The sequence below is a fragment of the Hibiscus syriacus genome, unplaced genomic scaffold (assembly GCF_006381635.1).
Source record: "Hibiscus syriacus cultivar Baekdansim isolate YM2019G1 unplaced genomic scaffold, ASM638163v2 tig00111053_pilon, whole genome shotgun sequence".
Lineage (NCBI taxonomy): Eukaryota > Viridiplantae > Streptophyta > Magnoliopsida > Malvales > Malvaceae > Hibiscus > Hibiscus syriacus.
Window position 1 is genome coordinate 729,602 of NW_024062964.1, and position 17,772 is coordinate 747,373.

The 17,772-nt window shown below is 32.4% G+C and overlaps 3 protein-coding genes across 4 annotated transcripts; 2 read left to right on the forward strand and 1 right to left on the reverse strand.

Annotated features, from left to right (window-relative positions):
• Positions 1-1,059: 1,059 nt before the first annotated feature.
• LOC120151375 (protein yippee-like) lies at positions 1,060-3,360 on the reverse strand. Its single transcript, XM_039163855.1, has 3 exons — positions 1,592-3,360; positions 1,445-1,500; positions 1,060-1,353 (listed from the first exon to the last, which is right to left on the reverse strand). Exons 1-3 carry the CDS (start codon positions 1,802-1,804, stop codon positions 1,257-1,259), a joined length of 366 nt encoding a protein of 121 aa, XP_039019786.1. The 5' UTR covers positions 1,805-3,360; the 3' UTR covers positions 1,060-1,256.
• Positions 3,361-13,372: 10,012 nt separating this feature from the next.
• LOC120151379 (zinc finger CCCH domain-containing protein 29-like) lies at positions 13,373-15,928 on the forward strand. Of its 2 annotated transcripts, XM_039163860.1 has the most exons (2): positions 13,373-13,388; positions 13,813-15,927. In XM_039163860.1, exon 2 carries the CDS (start codon positions 13,870-13,872, stop codon positions 15,868-15,870), a length of 2,001 nt encoding a protein of 666 aa, XP_039019791.1. In that variant the 5' UTR covers positions 13,373-13,388; positions 13,813-13,869; the 3' UTR covers positions 15,871-15,927. The 2 variants fall into 2 exon arrangements, with proteins under 2 accessions (XP_039019791.1, XP_039019790.1); XM_039163859.1 differs by lacking the exon at positions 13,373-13,388 and having other exon boundaries at positions 13,750-15,928.
• Positions 15,929-16,934: 1,006 nt separating this feature from the next.
• On the forward strand, positions 16,935-17,505 carry LOC120151361 (transcription repressor OFP6-like). Its single transcript, XM_039163848.1, has one exon. It carries the CDS (start codon positions 17,016-17,018, stop codon positions 17,421-17,423), a length of 408 nt encoding a protein of 135 aa, XP_039019779.1. The 5' UTR covers positions 16,935-17,015; the 3' UTR covers positions 17,424-17,505.
• The last annotated feature ends 267 nt before the right edge of the window (positions 17,506-17,772 follow it).

Sequence of the window (17,772 nt, forward strand, 5' to 3'; positions counted from 1 at the left end):
ATTTTAGTCTAATTATGATTTTAGTCCTTTTATTATGCTAAAATTTTGGATTTTATATTTTTTTATTAAGCTAAGATGATTACAAAATAGTATCAGTTCTAAATATTATCAACCATTTGACAATATATGCTAAATTATCCTGTTGGGGACGCTGATGCTTGAACACATGACATCTGACGACAACAACAACGATTCTTTTAACTCCTGAGGTAAATTGGTTCGTGCTAATTTTTTTTTATTTTAATTTAATGTTATTTTTCCTCTATTTTTTATATAATAATTTATTATTATTAAGATTAAATTAATAACAAAAGTTATTGATACAAGGATGATTTATCTTTTTACTATTATTTAATCATATAAGTTATGAAGTTGGTTGTTGGAGATAATGGGGTGACTTGGTATGGGAAATTCAAATCGTGTGGGCTTTCTTCTTTGCTTCATATTTAATATTATTATACAATTTGGGTCCTTAGTTAGGCCTAACTCTTATGCTGCGTATTCTAATTTTGTATTAAGATGAATCAAGCAGGCAAAATTAGTTAAAAAAACAAACAAACAGCCCAAAGGTTAGTGTTTAATGTTTATGCCATTAGATTAGAGGGGCAGGGGCAATTGCATGAGCCTTACCTAATTGTTGCATTATTATTATTTATGGACTGAATATGTGTTTAGGGAAGCCACCTCTAATGGCTAACGGATAAAGCTTTCCTCCGTTATTATTTAGGATAAATTCTGTATTTAATCACTCACGTATTCTCTTATTATATTTTGGTCACCCAATTAATTTTTTAATCATATCTAACATTAGATTTCAATCACCTGCCATTAAAAAATAAAAGAATTGTTAACATGACAAATATTTTATTCTTCTTCAATGATGACTTGACATTACTTTATGGTAACACATCAACATCACCGTTAATTTTTTAAACTTAACCAAAATGTAACGTTATATATGATTTTGAACAAAAATAGTTAAATGACCTAAACAAAACCACATAAATAGATGGTGACTAAATGCGTAATTTATCCCAATTTTTAATGACAACATTTAAAAACAGAATATTTCTGATCATCTTTCAACACCAAGATATAATCAACAATTCAATGTTTTCAATCATTTTTGTACATTTTTTTTCACGGCAAGTTGGACAAGCTGCTTAAATAAGTCTGGTTTTCAAGGACTCGCATTGAATGGGATTTAAGGGTTGAAGAATGTACAATTTGGAATTTGACCATATTTCATTTGTTAATCAAGCATCATCTGCATCACTCCCACCCACCCACCCACCCACATGTCTTCCATTGTTGATCCAGTAGTCGCTTCCATCGGGACTAGACACCTTAAACCTGTTCGACATCATGATCCACAAACCTCTGCTAAGAACATCCTTCCCTAACCCGAAACCGGAGTTGCTATATTTATGATTTACTCACCCACCGTTCAAGGACGTATTTTCCTTCCTTGTACTTCTGGTTCTTCTCATGGGCAAATTCCTAAAAGAAACAGAAACAATCCATGTAATCAACAGAAACAAGCATAGATGCATTAAACCATGAACTCCAAAATTGTAATACTAAAGCTTACATATTTCCAACCAATAATCGATCCACATCCAACACAGAAGATGTCGGCCACGGTGTGCAGTCCCATCATCATCATTCTATCTTCTTTTTCTCCAGAAGTGACATTTACTCTGAGAAACAATGGGAGATGAAAACTATATATGAAAACAAGCACTCCGTACCGATAACTTGAAATCCCATTTTCTCGAAAGATCACGCAAGTGGGGATGTCCATGAACTTGGAATATATATCCTTGAAAATGCAATGTTATTGCCTTGCTCTAAATGAACAAAACAAATTACCAGAACCAACAATGAATTCAACAAGAACAATTTTTCATCAACGGTTAAGCAAGAGACTATGAGTGCAACATAGTTTGACAACACCGTCATTACTTGTATCGTTATAGAAGTAGCCCGAAACCTTATAGCATGGGCAAATATTACAGTAGTTGTTTAACACGCACAAATGAGGTGTCTAAAACGGAGGAAACTTACACCTTGCTGAAGAGATATGCTTTCCCATATGCGTATAAGAGAACCCCAAACAATATTTTTTCCCAACACCAGGAAAATAATTAGTATCAATGTGAGCACCCCAAAAAACCCTGAAATCGACTACACCAATATGCGTATGAAATATATAACTACTAAATACTTAAGCAATAATACATCCTCGTTCTTTACCATAGTTATCATCCACTAACCAGTTCCTAAGTCGAGTATAAGCATTTTCAAGCAATTTGAATGCATAAGACGGCTACCATCTTCTTCACATTAGCATCATTTTACGACTTTGTCGGTAGTACAAAGTATCTATTATCACAAAACCAAATATGCAAAATCTAACATTCATGATTGAGAATAACATTTACACAGTACATAGTAGGTTTAATCTCTAGCACAAGTCCTCGGGAAAGCAAAACAAAATACATTAAACATCATGCTCGTCTTAAAATACCAACCAACAATTTGCTATCATCAAAGCGCCAAGTCCTTGCAAAGGACACCAAATTATCATCTATGCCTTAAAAGAGATGATAGCAACATAATTGAAATCCTCCAAGCATCCATCCAGTTTTTCTATGACAAATTTAACATAGAAGAACCATTAAACTTGCAAAACAAAATACTAATTCCATTGCACCATAAACCAGAAGAAAGAAAACATGGAATATCCAAATTCCTAGATTAATGATAGAAGAAATCTCAATTTAATCAACAATTGAACCCACTAATTATAAATTTCATCCAAAATAAAGCTGTGTTCTAAATACTGGTAGTAATAAATGCTGTGAACTAATAAAACGATGGAAACTAAGGTATCCCCTAATCATAATTAGAACCGCCATTACACAAACACGGTACAGCCAAACAAATTAGGGTTAAAGGAATAAAATTTAAGAAGAAAAACAGCCTTGGAGACAATATCATCACAAAGAGCAATATGGTTTTTGCAGTGCTTGCAGCTATAAGCCTTCCTTCAAGATTCAGCAAAAATAACCTCCCCATGGATCCACCACCAACCAGATCTTCACGAAACACAAAAGGAAAAAAAAATAAAAAGATTTTTTTTTATTTGGGATGTTAAAAAATGATTATCACAGAAAAGAAAGAAATAACTGGTGATTGATGTAAAGGGTAGTCGAAATTGAAGAAAACTAAATGGATTCCATGTGAATGCCAGAAAGGGAAAATTATAAGTGAAGGGAAGAAAAAATATTTGTTTATGAATGCCTTGCTGGCTTGGCTTCTTTCTCTGTTGTTTGGCTGATGCATTGGTGTCTTCAATTGTTGAATTAACCAGAAATGTGGACCAAAGAAGCAATCACGTTTCATCATTTTACCATTTTTTTTCCTGTAAAGTAAGACAAGACATGTATGTATTGTTACTATAAAATTTGACTTTCTTCTTTATCGATCAAATTCTACCCTTTTTCCATATCACATATTAGTTCAAATTTTAATTAATAATAAAATTTCCTGTTATTATACTTCTATTAGTTAAAATTTGTTTAACGAATAAATCTATTTAGATAATATTTGTTAGTTTTCATCATAAATCCTGATTTTTCTTTTTAAATGTGAATCTATTGAGTGGGCCTCAATAATTAAGAAAAATGTCATTTGTAATTAAAAGTATAGATTTAAATAGTTATATTTGTAGAATATGTGCGTCATTAATGATTATTTTTTTCAACAGATATAAAAATATTATTTTATAATTATCTCAAACTATTAAAAAAATATTTAAAATCACAACGTGTATCATTCATTACACCAACCATGATAAGTAAATTTGTTAATCACTGAATTTTGTTTAGATTATAATAAACTAAATGTTAATTGTTTTAGAAATTATTAATATGGAATAAATAGAGTCTTATGCAACCATTCAAATTTAAAATTCGATGTAATAGATGGTTGAGTCATCTCACGATTGTAAGACGCTTGTTGTTACGTGTTGAAACAAAATTTTAGTGCATAGTTAAAATCAAAATTTTAATTTAATTTCAGTGATTAAATATTCAAATTCTAATTTAAGATTGGGTTGTTTTTTAATGTAATTTAAGTGTTAAATATTATTTAGTGACTGAATTTATTTAATAACTAAGTTAAGAAGTTCCATATAATAATTTTTTTGTGATCAAATGGTTGAGTCTATATATAGAGAATATATTTTAACTTTAAAATTATGAGGGAAATTATCAATGTGAATTTCTATTTAAGATATATAATTTATAGGGTTATTATAAATGATATTATCTATGCTGAGAAATATAATCAGATTTAAGAGATGTAATTTGAATTCCGCTCTGTTCTTCTATTAGAAATGTCACAGTAATAAAGAAATCGTTGTTATTCATTGAGATCTCAGATTCGAACACTAAGAATGCTAGAAGTGTGAACACTAAAAATGAAAGAGCCGACGAAAGAGTAAGCGTCTCATTAATTAGAGATTTTTAAATGAGAATAAATAAATAAAAAATTTATTATTAGACTTTTGGATTTGAATTCGAGAATAAAGAAAGAAGGGGATTAGAAAGGAGATTTTTGTTGTTTTGATGCCCCTAACTTAGGAGGGAGATTCTTCAATAGAAAATAAAAGTAAATATTATCTTCTTCTTTTTAAATTGTGTAAATATTATATTTTAATATATGTTATTAGGAAAAATCGTGTTTTAGAAAATATGCTATTACTATCTAAATAAAATAAAAATGAGATATAAATTCTTTTAATTGATAGAGATCATAAAATAATGTGATTGCGATGTTCTATGAAATATTTTTGAAATAGACATGTTATTGGATTAATCATTATTTTTTAAAGGTTTTTACATATTCGCTCATATTTTTCAGTAAACAATTGTTAGACCGGACAAATTTGACTCGTATCCGATTATTCGAATCGAGATCCGATATAGACTCAAATATGATAACCTAAAATTGATCTGAAATCCGAAATAAACCGAATTGAACCGAAATCAACCCGAATTATAGTTTAACCGAAATCAACCTGAACTGAAAGTAACCATAACCAAAAACAACCCGAACCGAAAATCAACCCGAATCAAAAGCAACCCAAATTTAATTTACCTATAGCTGATTTGAACCAAAATTTATTTTAACCCGATAATGGAATCTAAGTGAACAAATAATTTATTATTATTATTATTATTATTATTATTATTATTATCTAATTTTAATAATTAGATAAATAATAGAATGATATATTTTTTTATTCTCATTTTATATTGTACAATTAGTTGATCACCACATTTAATAATCGTTTAATAGTTCAATATAATCTTTACTTTATTAAAAGACCATCTCTATATCCAATAACTTTTAAATCATTCTAAAATATTATTTTTGATAGGGGATATTATAAAATAAAATTATTGAAACAAAAAATTTGAATTTATGTGATATCTTTAATTCAAATTATTCATACGATTGATTATAATTAACTTTAAAATAAAATAAAATTTGAATACAAGTGTTAAATAAAAAGTTCTCATTCAAAATTAATCCAAAGACTAAAGACACAAATCAAGTCAAATAATGACATTCAACTATTCTTGTATGTAAAACTCACTTATAAATTTTTAATATATATATATATATAATGTATTTTTTTAAATATGATAAATGATAATTGGTTATAACAAAAGTAAAAAATTGTTGAGGGTTAATACTACAATCAATCCTAAAATTTGTTACATTTATAAAGTTATTTTTATACTTCCAAAGATTATAATTTGATTTAATTTATTTAAACTAAAACTTTTAGTCCCAAATTTGGGATGTGACAACATGTAATCAGATAAATTTTCTGAATTAAAGTTATAAAGAGCAGCACCGATGATTAAGACGATAAAGAGTGAAGACGACTGACCTAAACAAAAACAAACCGAATTAACTCAAAAATCTAAAGGTTGATCTGAACCAAAACTAACCCGACTTGACCCGAAAATCTAAAGGTTGATCCGATCGAAATCAACCCGAATTGACCCGAAAATCTAATGCTTGAACCGAAAATACATAACACTTACTACAGATTAAAAATCAGATTCAGTATATATTGGATTTGAAATTCAAGACTTTAGTTTCTAAGTTATAGAATTTCAGATTCAATGTAAAAATGGTTAAAAAATAGAAGAAATAGAAGAACAAAGGAAGATGGAAAATAGAAGATGAAAAGAAAAAGATTAAATCATTGAGAAGAAATACAAAGCAAAGGAAAAGAAAATAATTGAAAGGGGAAAAAACAGACAGGTAATTGGAACCGCAGCAAAAGATGAAAAAGGAGAAAGTAGGGAAAAAATGTCGAAACCCTAAGACATATATATGGTGGAAGTTTTGTAAATACACTAAAAATTATGTGTTGGATCGCGTCAGATTTTTTAGTGTTTAATCTGAATCTAACCCGAACATGAATTTTAAAAGAAAAAACATGACCCGTCGGGTTGGAACCTGTCGGATCTAGATCTCATGCCTATCCCTAATTGTATATTTGATCATCAATACTTATATTTTCTATTAATTTAATTATAATTTAATTTATTTTTATAAATTAATCATTTAATCAAGAGGTGACACATGTTAATATACGATCGTAACGCATGTCATTAATGTCACATGCTACCACCGGATTGATTTTTATTTTTAATTTTTTTAATATGATTAGATAGAAAAAAAATAACTTACATGTGGGGAGGGGCAGATGTAACACCTTAACTCACATTCGTACTCATATACAAATTAAGGATATCACCAAGATTCTGTATAACATTTCCTGTTTGAAACCGATAAAATTTTGTTTCTTTTCAAATCTTATAATTTAATATTTATTATCAGACTATTTACCTATATGAAATCAAAATGTAATATTTTAATTTTCAATTTACATATGGTTTCGTACAGTATCTGAGCAATTTAATACTATTTCATATCATATTTTAAAATTGCCTAATTTAAAATTTAATCAATTAACCTTTATAACATAATGTATTATTATCATCTTGTTATATTTATGTCTCTTGTTTTTATTATATATATATTTCCATATTACTTTATTTCACGTTTTAATATTACTCTCGCATTCATATATGAGCATCTGAAATGTCTGTAGTCGATTTATTTAATAAAAGATTTCCTTTGGTTGTTATCTACCGCCACGCGACCACCTATCGAAAACAATTAGTATCATAACTCCACGTTCTACATGTCAACTCCCTTAAATTAATTAATTATCTTTTAACCTTAATTATCTATAATTTAGAGAGACATCCATTATATAACTATGAAAAATGCTAATTAATATAAAATTTATTCTATTATGACAGTTGTCACTTTCTTCTTGATATAGTACTATAAGAATATTTCATATTTTATTTATTTTATCTTCTTCGTTCCATTCTGACACACGCATGTACATACACATTTTTCTAATATTGTTTGTCTTTTCTATCTTGTTCCTTTCTCTTATATTGTTCTATATCTTATAATGTACTGTTTTATACACTATACTATTTATTGTAGTATTTCTTTAATTTTATTTTATAACCCAGTACATAATCATGAGAATATATGATACTCGAGTCTCATTAAGTGTACACTTGTATGCACTTAAAAGTACCTCGTAGATTATTTGCACTCGAAAGTGTCTCGTAAAATTTCATCATAGGTGCCATATAAACATGTATCACATAGTCACTCCCTCTTATGCACCACAAAGGTACACAAGTCTCATTAAGTGATCAATACAATATTCAATTATCACTCCACCTCATGCACCACAAAGATACATGAGTCTCATTAAAATGTTCAATTATGACTCCACCTTATACACCACAATAGTACATGAGTTTTATTGAGTGGTCTGTGCAATATTTAATTATCACTCCACCTCATGCATCACAAATGTACATGAGTCACATTGAGTGATATGTATAGTATTCAACAATCACTCCACCTCGTGCATCATTAACTCTCATGTTTTATACACTGGATTTTTATTTAAATCTTATATCTTTTTTAATATAAAATATTTATAGAATAATTATCAACTTCATATATTATTTTAATATATATTAATACTTAAATTAACTTAATAACTCATGCCGTATAAATATTCTAAAAATATCATTAACTTATATTCAATACTAATTTATTTTACCAAATCGAAACTAACTTTAATTCTATCAAAATATTCTTTTAAGTCCCTTAAATTAATCATTATTATTATTTTTACAACCATTCACTTGATTTTTTTCAACATTTCACATTTAATCACTAATAAACTTTATTCTTTCAATTATAAACCCAATATTTCGAATATATCCAAATTAGTTCTTTAATATTCAATTTAGATCCATATCAATTATTTTCACATTATATCAATTCTAATACATTGACTTTACCAAACTGTCATTTCACCACCAACTTTCCTAAAACTTACAAATTAGATCTATATCTTATACAATTTTCCACATTATTCAAGTCCCTCTAATAATTATTTATACTTTACACATCTTCTCATACTCAACTCCTACTTTAACCCCTAATTTCTCCACATTTACAATTTATTTCTTTATCTTATATATTCTTCCAAATTTGATTCTAAATCCATAATATCATAATTTCATCATATGATAAATGTCATAATTATCATACTAAGATTGTAACATCTTGAATCCCGAGTTAGAAATTTTGGACTAATCTAAGATGGGCCTTGGTGTAATTCATTAGCTTGTAGGAAATCTTGATCCAAATTGAAGAGGATTTGGGTTTGAGGTAAGCCCAATAATTAATAAAAAGAGTGTTTTTAGTATGTAGTCAGAATTGGAGAGACTAAGGAAGCAATTTTATCATTGTTCAAATTAAAGCTGAAAATCATTAAAATTGGGTCTGATGAAAGCTTCATCTTTTTCTTCGCTTCCTTGTCTTCTTAATATCTTCTTCTTCTAGTTTTTTTCATCCCTTGCAAAGTAAATGTGTACAGCTGTAATGAAGTTTATCTCGAAACTGAACTATCGAGTTTATGCTTTTCATCAGGGATGGAATTCATCTATCAGCTGAGAGGAGCAAAGTAGTGGTGATCAGGTTTTAAATAGTATTTGTGGTCACGTTTTCAGTTGCGTCGCGTTTATCACAGTTTCGGATATAACAGGATGTTATTGCGGTCATTGTGGATATCGCGATCGTGAATTTTTTTTTGAATGAACTGATTTTTTAAATAAAAAAACGTGTTTTTTAAAAAAATTAAAATAACGAAATAATAGCGGAATACTGGTCCGCTATTGTCGCAATTGGCCGTGATTTGTTAAATTGTGACCGCGATCCGCCGCTATTGGTGTGATCCCGGTTCACACCGTATTTTTCGCGATAGCGGTTTCGGACACCGCCGCGACCGCGATATAACGGCCGCGATACCACTATTCGACCACTATTTGAAACTCTGGTGGTGACAGAGATTCTAGAAGCACCGAAAGAAGCTGAGTGGAAGCCATCTCTGCACTGGAAATCCATGCGGACTGAATTCTCGGATGATTCGCCTTATGATCTCGTTGCTGCTGATGGGAAAACCATGTTGAATCCATCCGAATGGACGTTTCACCGAGCAATTCAATGGGACTAAAGCTCTGAGTTCTCTTAAAGATCATCATCTCCAAATCGCATGGAAATTAAAGGATGATGAAGTTCTATAGATAAATTTTAATCGCATGGACATTTTTTTACTAACATAATTGTAAGTCTTATGCGCCTGTAGATTAAGAGGTTAAGTTGAAAAATTAATTAAACACACTGGTTAGAATAAATTCCGAAATTTTCATTATTTATTTCAGTGTGATTGAGGGGTTAAATCAATTTTTTGGGGATTTTTTGTAACAGTTGTATTTAATAAATATTTTATTATTTATTTTTAATAAATTCACATTATCATCAAGCCACGCCAGTAATACTTGGCTGCTCTGGAAATTGTTGGTGTTGAAAAATACATAAGACTAATGATTTTGTTAGTTAAAACAAACTTTGAGGGTTAAGATGGACACTATAGACAACTTCGAATGTTAAATTGATGGAAAAAAAATATATGAGAGAAAATGATAAATTGGGTTACAACAATAATCCTTTTGCCTACATTAAGAGGTTTCAGCCTGGCAAAATAGGATATTGATGGAAGATACTTGTAACAACTCCTTCGGTCAGAGATGCTCCTTAAATATTGCAGAAAATGATATATCTGCTAAAGTAGATAGAAGGACACGTTCAACCAGCACTTCTGATCTTCGAATTTAACAAGTTGAGAATCTCCAATTTGACCATTTGGGTCTTAAATTGGTAACTCCTTGTTCTAGTTGTTCCGGACAACCACGCATACATATTTTGCAAGCATACCTTTTTTTTCCTTTTACTTTTGATGTCAATGCTCTCTGTCTCTCTCGATTTTCGGAAACATTTTGTTAGCCAGACTATAAGTCACGAGTTATGTGTGTTTTACTCAACAGGAAGCGCTTATTCAGCATGATAACGGCCGCGATATAACTTTGAAGTTGAATTTGTGATGCCCTCTCCATTCATGAGGATAATAAATCAATTCGACTTTGTATCACTGTTTCTTCCTTCACTTAGCTTTGTATTTATAATTTTACCTTTTTGCCTTTCAGAGGTCAATTGATGGACAACCAAGAAGCAATCTTAAGTTAGCTGATGAAAATTATGAGGAGGATGAATAAGAGCAGGGTGATACATTTTGTGGCAGCTGTGGGGGAGGATACAATTCTGATGAGTTTTGGATCGGGTGCGACAACTGTAAACGGTGGTACCATGGAAAGTGTGTGAAGAAACACCAGCCAAGGCGGAACTGATTATGCTTTACAAATGTCCATCATGCACAAAAAAGGCGAGGCAGTAGCAGCCGATGGAGGGAGGGACTAACCCGATCTGTTTTATTCAAAGATGTTTTACAGCAACACAGCTAGAATGCAAATTCTTTTGGTACTGAAAAATCCTTCCTGGAAATGGAATTGCAAACCAACTACTTTGGTTCTTTAGGTACATGAATGAGATGCAGGGACATAAAATGCATAGGATTTGTGTAGATTAATGTACTTTTTATTACTGTAACTTACATTTTCGTGTTCTGCAGCAGTGATTGCAGTCTTCCAATTTTCAAACGGAATCCAAGTTGGTTGCTCTTCAGGAGTGAATGTTGAGGGAGATAAGTAATGTGGGTTTGAGAGTTGGAACATAGAGAGAGAGAGCCTATTTCTTTCTAACTTTTTTCATACACAAGTAACGGACGATAGATTATATTATACTTTTGGAGAAGGTTATTTGAAAACTATCAAGTCTCCTCGTCAATAAAGATCCCCAGAAGCTTTCTTCCTCTGAGTAGAGGTTCCATAAAATTTTCAAAGACACTATCTTCGGAACCATCCTCCGTTATGACTGCTCTTCTGTGTTCTATTTCTTTGTTTTTGATGCAACTTTTGACATAATCATAGCTGATAGTTGATACTTGATACACAGATCTAAATGCTCTGTTAGCCTAGTGGCAGACATGATAACCTTGGGTCTAGCATCAGTCATCTCATAGCCAATATATTTGTATAACGCGAAAAAGAATGAATCTCTCTTTGAGTTTCAACTCTCCTACCCATATTACTTATCATTCTCAATTGCTACTCTTCTTTTTACATAGATCACTATCAACTCACGATATAGTATAATCAATTATAATTCTCTCTTCAAACTAAAAATCATAACCATCATCTGCTTACGAGATTAACTTATTCAATCAATAACACCAAGCGAATCTAAAGCAGTACATAAGATTTTTAATAAGATAGGTTAGGGTTCAATTCCATCAGTCACATGATCCAAGGTATCTGGAAACTGTAGAACAACGTGAACTTGAAATAAATTCTTTGCGAGTCAAACCCTATTGCTCTGCTAAAGGTCAGCATTTTAGATGTGCTCACAAGAAAAAAAATCTACCGGACTACCACCAATTATTTGTCAAACTCTAGGTTAAATTTAGTTTTGGTCCCTCTATCATGCTAAAGTTTAAGAATTAATCCTTAACTTCATTTGGCTGTTCCAGATTAAAACTCTCAAATAAAATGTAACAGTACATGGGATGACGAAATAATAGAGAGAGCCCAAATTCTAATAAAAGAATACGATAAAAGAGTGATTATAATGATAGAAGAAAACAAGAGCGTCGGGAACAGTGGAAGTGGAAAGCTGAGTCAGCGCGGGGACATAGCCTGTCTGTATGTCACCCACCAAACTAGAGGGAAGACAGAGGCGTGAAAGGGTGGCTTACAACTTGGAATCTCTCATCCCCTCTATCATTCTTTTCAATTTTAAGTAATAATGGCTTAATATGGAAATGAATATTTAAATTATACTCAAAATTAATTTTAAGTATTTAAAGAATTTTCATAAAAATACGTGTCTATCAATATCTTTTATTCTATTTTTAGATGTTTAATATTTTTGATATTATATTTTTAGATGTTTATATTTAATAATATTATTTAAAATGTGTTAATCATATAAAATTTTATTTAAAAGATAAATTAAAATTTATTATAAAAAATCTAATAATTTTTGAAATTATAATCCAAAATCTCTAAAAACTATAATTTTAATACATTATTGTCATCGATCACCACCAACGCCATCAATTAACTGAAATTCCTATGGCATAGGAATGCTCGAACTCTCATGCTACACGTGGTGATTATTGTGAAAAATCGATAATTGTAGCATGGAGAATCATTTTTAGCCAATCGAGAAATCTTATATTTATACAATCGTTGAGTGTTCAACCGGTCGCAAAAATAAGGAATTTCAACCATTTGATGGTTATCCGGTCAAAAAATGTTAGATATCCAATCGATTGATTAACGACTGAATTTAATGATTTATGATTTAAATACCTAAAAATATAACGTTTAAACGGTTAAATACATATTTTTAACGAATTCTTTATACAACTAAAATAAATTTGGATACTTAGTTTTGTATTAAGTAAATAATAATAATAATAATAAGCAAAAAGAAGAGGAGGGACCCCTTCCCTTTGAAGTTTGACCTTAACGGAAAGCCGAGGAAGATAACCCACACTTTCCTCTCTTCTCCTCCTCCCCCCCCCCAAAATCAACACTAACCCTTTCTTTAAAAACCCTCTACTTTACTCTTTCTTTCTCCCTCACACTTTGTTCTTCAGTTCCAACTCTTTTACCTCTACTGATATAACCTTATTCTTCTCTGCGTTCCCCTCCATCTGAGACTGCATTTAGGTAACAAGACTTCAACTTTGGCTTTGCTTCTCCCTTTCTTTGTCTAGTAAAAGTAACTTTATGTATGTTTGCTCTGATCCTTTTATGAATTCATTAGTTCTCGTCTGTTGGGGTTTCTTTTCGGTAAAAAGTTGTGAATTTTGGGTCTTTTCTTTTCTGTTTTTTAGAGTGTTTGAAATTGAAGTATATGCTATAATTTTTATTTATGGTTCCATGAATATTAGCTTTTTATTAGATTTCCAGACTGTGGGTTGTTTTGCTTTCAGGTCCTAGAATGAAAATTTTGTATCATTTTGAATTGTATGTAGAAACCATAAAGATTTCTTTATACTTCGGTCTGGCACAGTTATAAAATGTATTCTTCTTATTTGATCTTCGCTATGGAGTGAGGCACTGAACTCTTGCTGCTGTAATAACTATGCAGGGCTTGCTGGGGATACGCTGTGGTTCAAAAAGTGAACCTGTTTCCTCAAATTTCACAATGGAAGGTGAGCTACAGGAGCAAAAAACTACTGCTTTATGTAATTGCTCCGTTTTGCTCGAATTGGCTGCCTCTAATGATCTGGTAGCCTTTAAAACTGAAGTAGAAGAGAAAGGTTTGGATCTTGGCGAGGCAAGTTTCTGGTATGGTAAAAGAATCTGGTCGAGAAATATGGGATTTGAAGAGAGGACACCCTTGACGATCTCTGCAATGTTCGGTAGCGTTGGTGTTTTGAAATACATCATTGAAAGTGGGAAGATTGATGTGAATGGGGCTTGTGGTACTGATGGAGTTACTGCTCTTCATTGTGCTGTTGCTGGTGGTTCGGAGTCTTTGGTTGAGATTATCAAGCTGTTGCTTGATGCTAAAGCTGATGTTAATCGTGTTGATGCTAATGGGAACAAGCCTATCGATCTGGTTGTGCCGGCTTTAAAGTCTTTGAGTAATTCCAGAAGAAAGGTAATTGAGTTGTTGCTAAAAGGTGAGAGTGTAATTGGTGTTAGCGATAATATTCTTAACCAGAAAGATGAATCTGAAAAGATGGGGCTGCGTCAGTCGGTGAAAGAAGGGCCTGAGAAGAAAGAATATCCTGTTGATCTATCACTGCCTGATATCAACAATGGTATCTATGGAACTGATGACTTCAGGATGTATACCTTTAAGGTGAAGCCTTGCTCGAGGGCATACTCCCATGACTGGACCGAGTGCCCTTTTGTTCATCCTGGTGAGAATGCTAGGAGGAGGGACCTAAGGAAGTACCACTATAGCTGCGTGCCCTGCCCTGAATTTCGGAAGGGGGCATGCCCTAAGGGTGATGCTTGTGAATATGCACATGGTATTTTTGAATCTTGGCTGCATCCTGCTCAATATCGAACAAGGCTTTGCAAAGATGAGATTGGCTGCAATCGTAAAATCTGCTTCTTTGCCCACAAACTTGAAGAATTACGTCCCGTGAATGCTTCAACCGGTTCAGCCATGCCTTCACCGAGGTCTGCTGCTATCAATGCAGAGGACATGGCAAATTTGAGCCCTCTAGCACTTTGTTCATCCTCCTTGCCTCTGCCTACTGCTTCAACACCACCCATGTCTCCTTTAGCCACTTCTTCCTCTGCAAATATTGGGAACTTGTGGCACAACAAAGCTAACCTCATCCCACCTGCCTTGCAGCTACCGGGTAGCCGCTTAAAGACTGCTTTTCATGCCAGAGATTTTGATCTGGAAATGCAATTACTTGCCCTCGAGAAACATGCTAGCCAATTGCAACAGCAACAGTTGATGGATGAGATAGCTAGTCTCTCCTCCCCATCTTGCTGGAGAAACGAATACAGTAGGCTTGAGGATTTGAAGCCTACTAATCTCGATGATGCTTTTGGATCCCTCGATCCATCTCTGCTGTCTCCCTTGAAGGGACTTTCAGTAAAATCTGCAACACCAACCCAGTTGCAATCTCCAACTGGGCTTCAAATTCGCCAAAACATGAACCAACTCCGAGCAAGCTACCCAACGAACCTGTCATCCTATCCTGCGAGGCAGCCATCAGCATTTGGTTTTGACTCATCTGCTGCAGTGGCTGCAGCAGTAATGAATTCCAGGTCTTCCGGATTTGCAAAACGGAGCCAGAGTTTTATAGACCGTGGGGCAATGACCGGTCGTGCTGGACTTCCTGCTACCTCCACAACCATGATGTCTTCAAATATTTCTGATTGGAGCTCCCCTGATGGGAAACTGGATTGGGGCATTCAAGGAGATGAGCTAAACAGGCTTAGGAAGTCAGCTTCTTTCGGATTCCGTAACAATCCCACCACAACAGCGACAACAAACATGATGGTATCCGATGATAATGAGCCGGATGTTTCCCAGGTTCATTCGATCGTGAGAGATGGTGCTCCTACGGGAGAGCGTTTGCAGCAGCAACAGCATTACAGTGTTGGTAAAGATGTTCAAGAAACACTTCCACCATGGATGGAGCAAATTTACATAGAACAGGAGCAGATGGCATAAGAAAGACCCCTCTGCTCGTATCCATATTCTAACTTATATGTCTCATAGTTTTGAATTCTTACTAGTATTTGGTACTTATAATTGATGGTAGAAAATGAAGGCAACAAGGATTAAGTTACTGCTCATGTTATAATTAGGAGAAATCTGGGTGATCAGGCAACAAGGAATTTTCTTGATTTTTTTTTAAATTATTTGTCTTTTTCCATCAAGGGATTATGGATAGAGGAAGTGTTTGTATGGTACTTTCTCTGATCAAAATATGTATTCTTTATATATGTTATATTTAATAAGATTACAGATGTATTGGGTTCTACTTTACTTAAAACCTAATCTTTATCTTTAATGAATTGAAGGGTGTGAAATGAAATTAAAAATTTGAACTAAATATTTAATTGAGGAGTTAATTGCATCATATGTCCCCAACTATAACCTTCATTTTAAATTGGTCTTTGAACTTTTAAATATACTAATTTCACCCCAAACTATGATTTTCATTTTAGATTATTTCGTAAACTTTTAAACATTCTAATTTCACTCCTAAACTATGATCATCTTTCTAAATTAATCTCTAAACTTTTGAATATTTCAATTTCATCCTTAAATTCATCTAAATATATAAATAGCTTCAATCATAATTTAACCTAAATTTTGTTTCTTTCTCGAACATATAGTAATATAACTTGGCCTAACGATTTTATTAACAAGTGATGTGATTAGTATATACATATAGTTTGGGGTGAAATTGGAATGTTTAAAAAGTTTAGGGACTAATTTAGAATGAATGTCACAGTTTGAGGACTAATTTAGAATGATAGTTATAGTTTAGGAATAAAATTGGAACATTTAAAAATTTATGGATCAATATAAAATGAGTGTTATAGTTTGAGGATATGCGATGCAATTATTAACTTTTTAATGGATAAAAATAAAAAAGGTTTTTTTTTTTGACAAACATCTACCGGAAGTTAAGTCAAGTCCCTCAAACAAACAGTACAGTCGATTTAAATTTCAAAGATAAAATGATTCGTACCCAAGAAAATGTTGAAAAGGACTCATACCAACAATCCTCGAGTTTCTTTCACGTCCCTCTGAACTAAAATTCATTTTCTATTTCATTTTTCTTATCAAAATTAGATCTTTCATTCATGTCTTCCAACAAGAAAAGCCTGTTAAAATTTCTCTTACCAGCAAATGCGAGATGCCGCTGTGGGAACCCAAAACTTGGCGACGTTTACGAGCCAAAACCCAAAGTCTGTGCATCCCCAAATCCTTCCTCCTCCCCCACATCATCATCATCATCTTCTTCCAAAGTTAGGCTCAGCCCTTGCTCTAAAATCATCGACGGCATCGCTGTGGTGAAGAATTCCGACGACCCATATCGAGATTTTCGACAGTCGATGCTTCAAATGATCGAGGAGAAGCGTATATACTCGACGCAACATCTTCAGGAGCTTCTTCGATGCTTTTTGGAGCTGAATTCGCCATGCCACCACCGTGTTATTGTCGAGGCTTTCATGGGGATTATGGCAGCTGGTAATCTCCATGGACCATGACAAAATCATGTGAATACATTTAATTCCCACAGCTGCATGGCTGTTGGTCAATAACTCAAAATCTGGATGTTATATATCTTGCTTTTATTAAATCTGGATGTTATATATCTTGCTTTTATTATAACTATAATCAATGCATATTTTATTTTAATTTGTTTATGTGTAATCAATAAGCAATTAAAAAAATACCAACAACCAGTTGGTCTTGTAGCGTACTGAATTTTAGTTTGAGTCAATCCAAAGTCCAAAGTTGAACCATTAAACCTTAATTATTTCAGTTGGATGAAGTTATTATTAGTGGACTTGAGTTAGGGCCCAAGAGAATTAATGAAGGATGATGATTAAATTA

Coding starts and splice junctions, on each gene's coding strand:
- LOC120151379 (XM_039163859.1), top strand. CDS start 13,807: ATGCAGGGCTTGCTGGGGATACGCTGTGGTTCAAAAAGTGAACCTGTT.
- LOC120151375 (XM_039163855.1), bottom strand. CDS start 1,804: ATGGACATCCCCACTTGCGTGATCTTTCGAGAAAATGGGATTTCAAGT. Junction 1,501..1,591: donor CGATTATTGGTTGGAAATAT/GTAAGCTTTAGT, acceptor TGTTTCTTTTAG/GAATTTGCCCATGAGAAGAA. Junction 1,354..1,444: donor GGAAAATACGTCCTTGAACG/GTGGGTGAGTAA, acceptor GATGTCGAACAG/GTTTAAGGTGTCTAGTCCCG.
- LOC120151361 (XM_039163848.1), top strand. CDS start 17,016: ATGTCTTCCAACAAGAAAAGCCTGTTAAAATTTCTCTTACCAGCAAAT.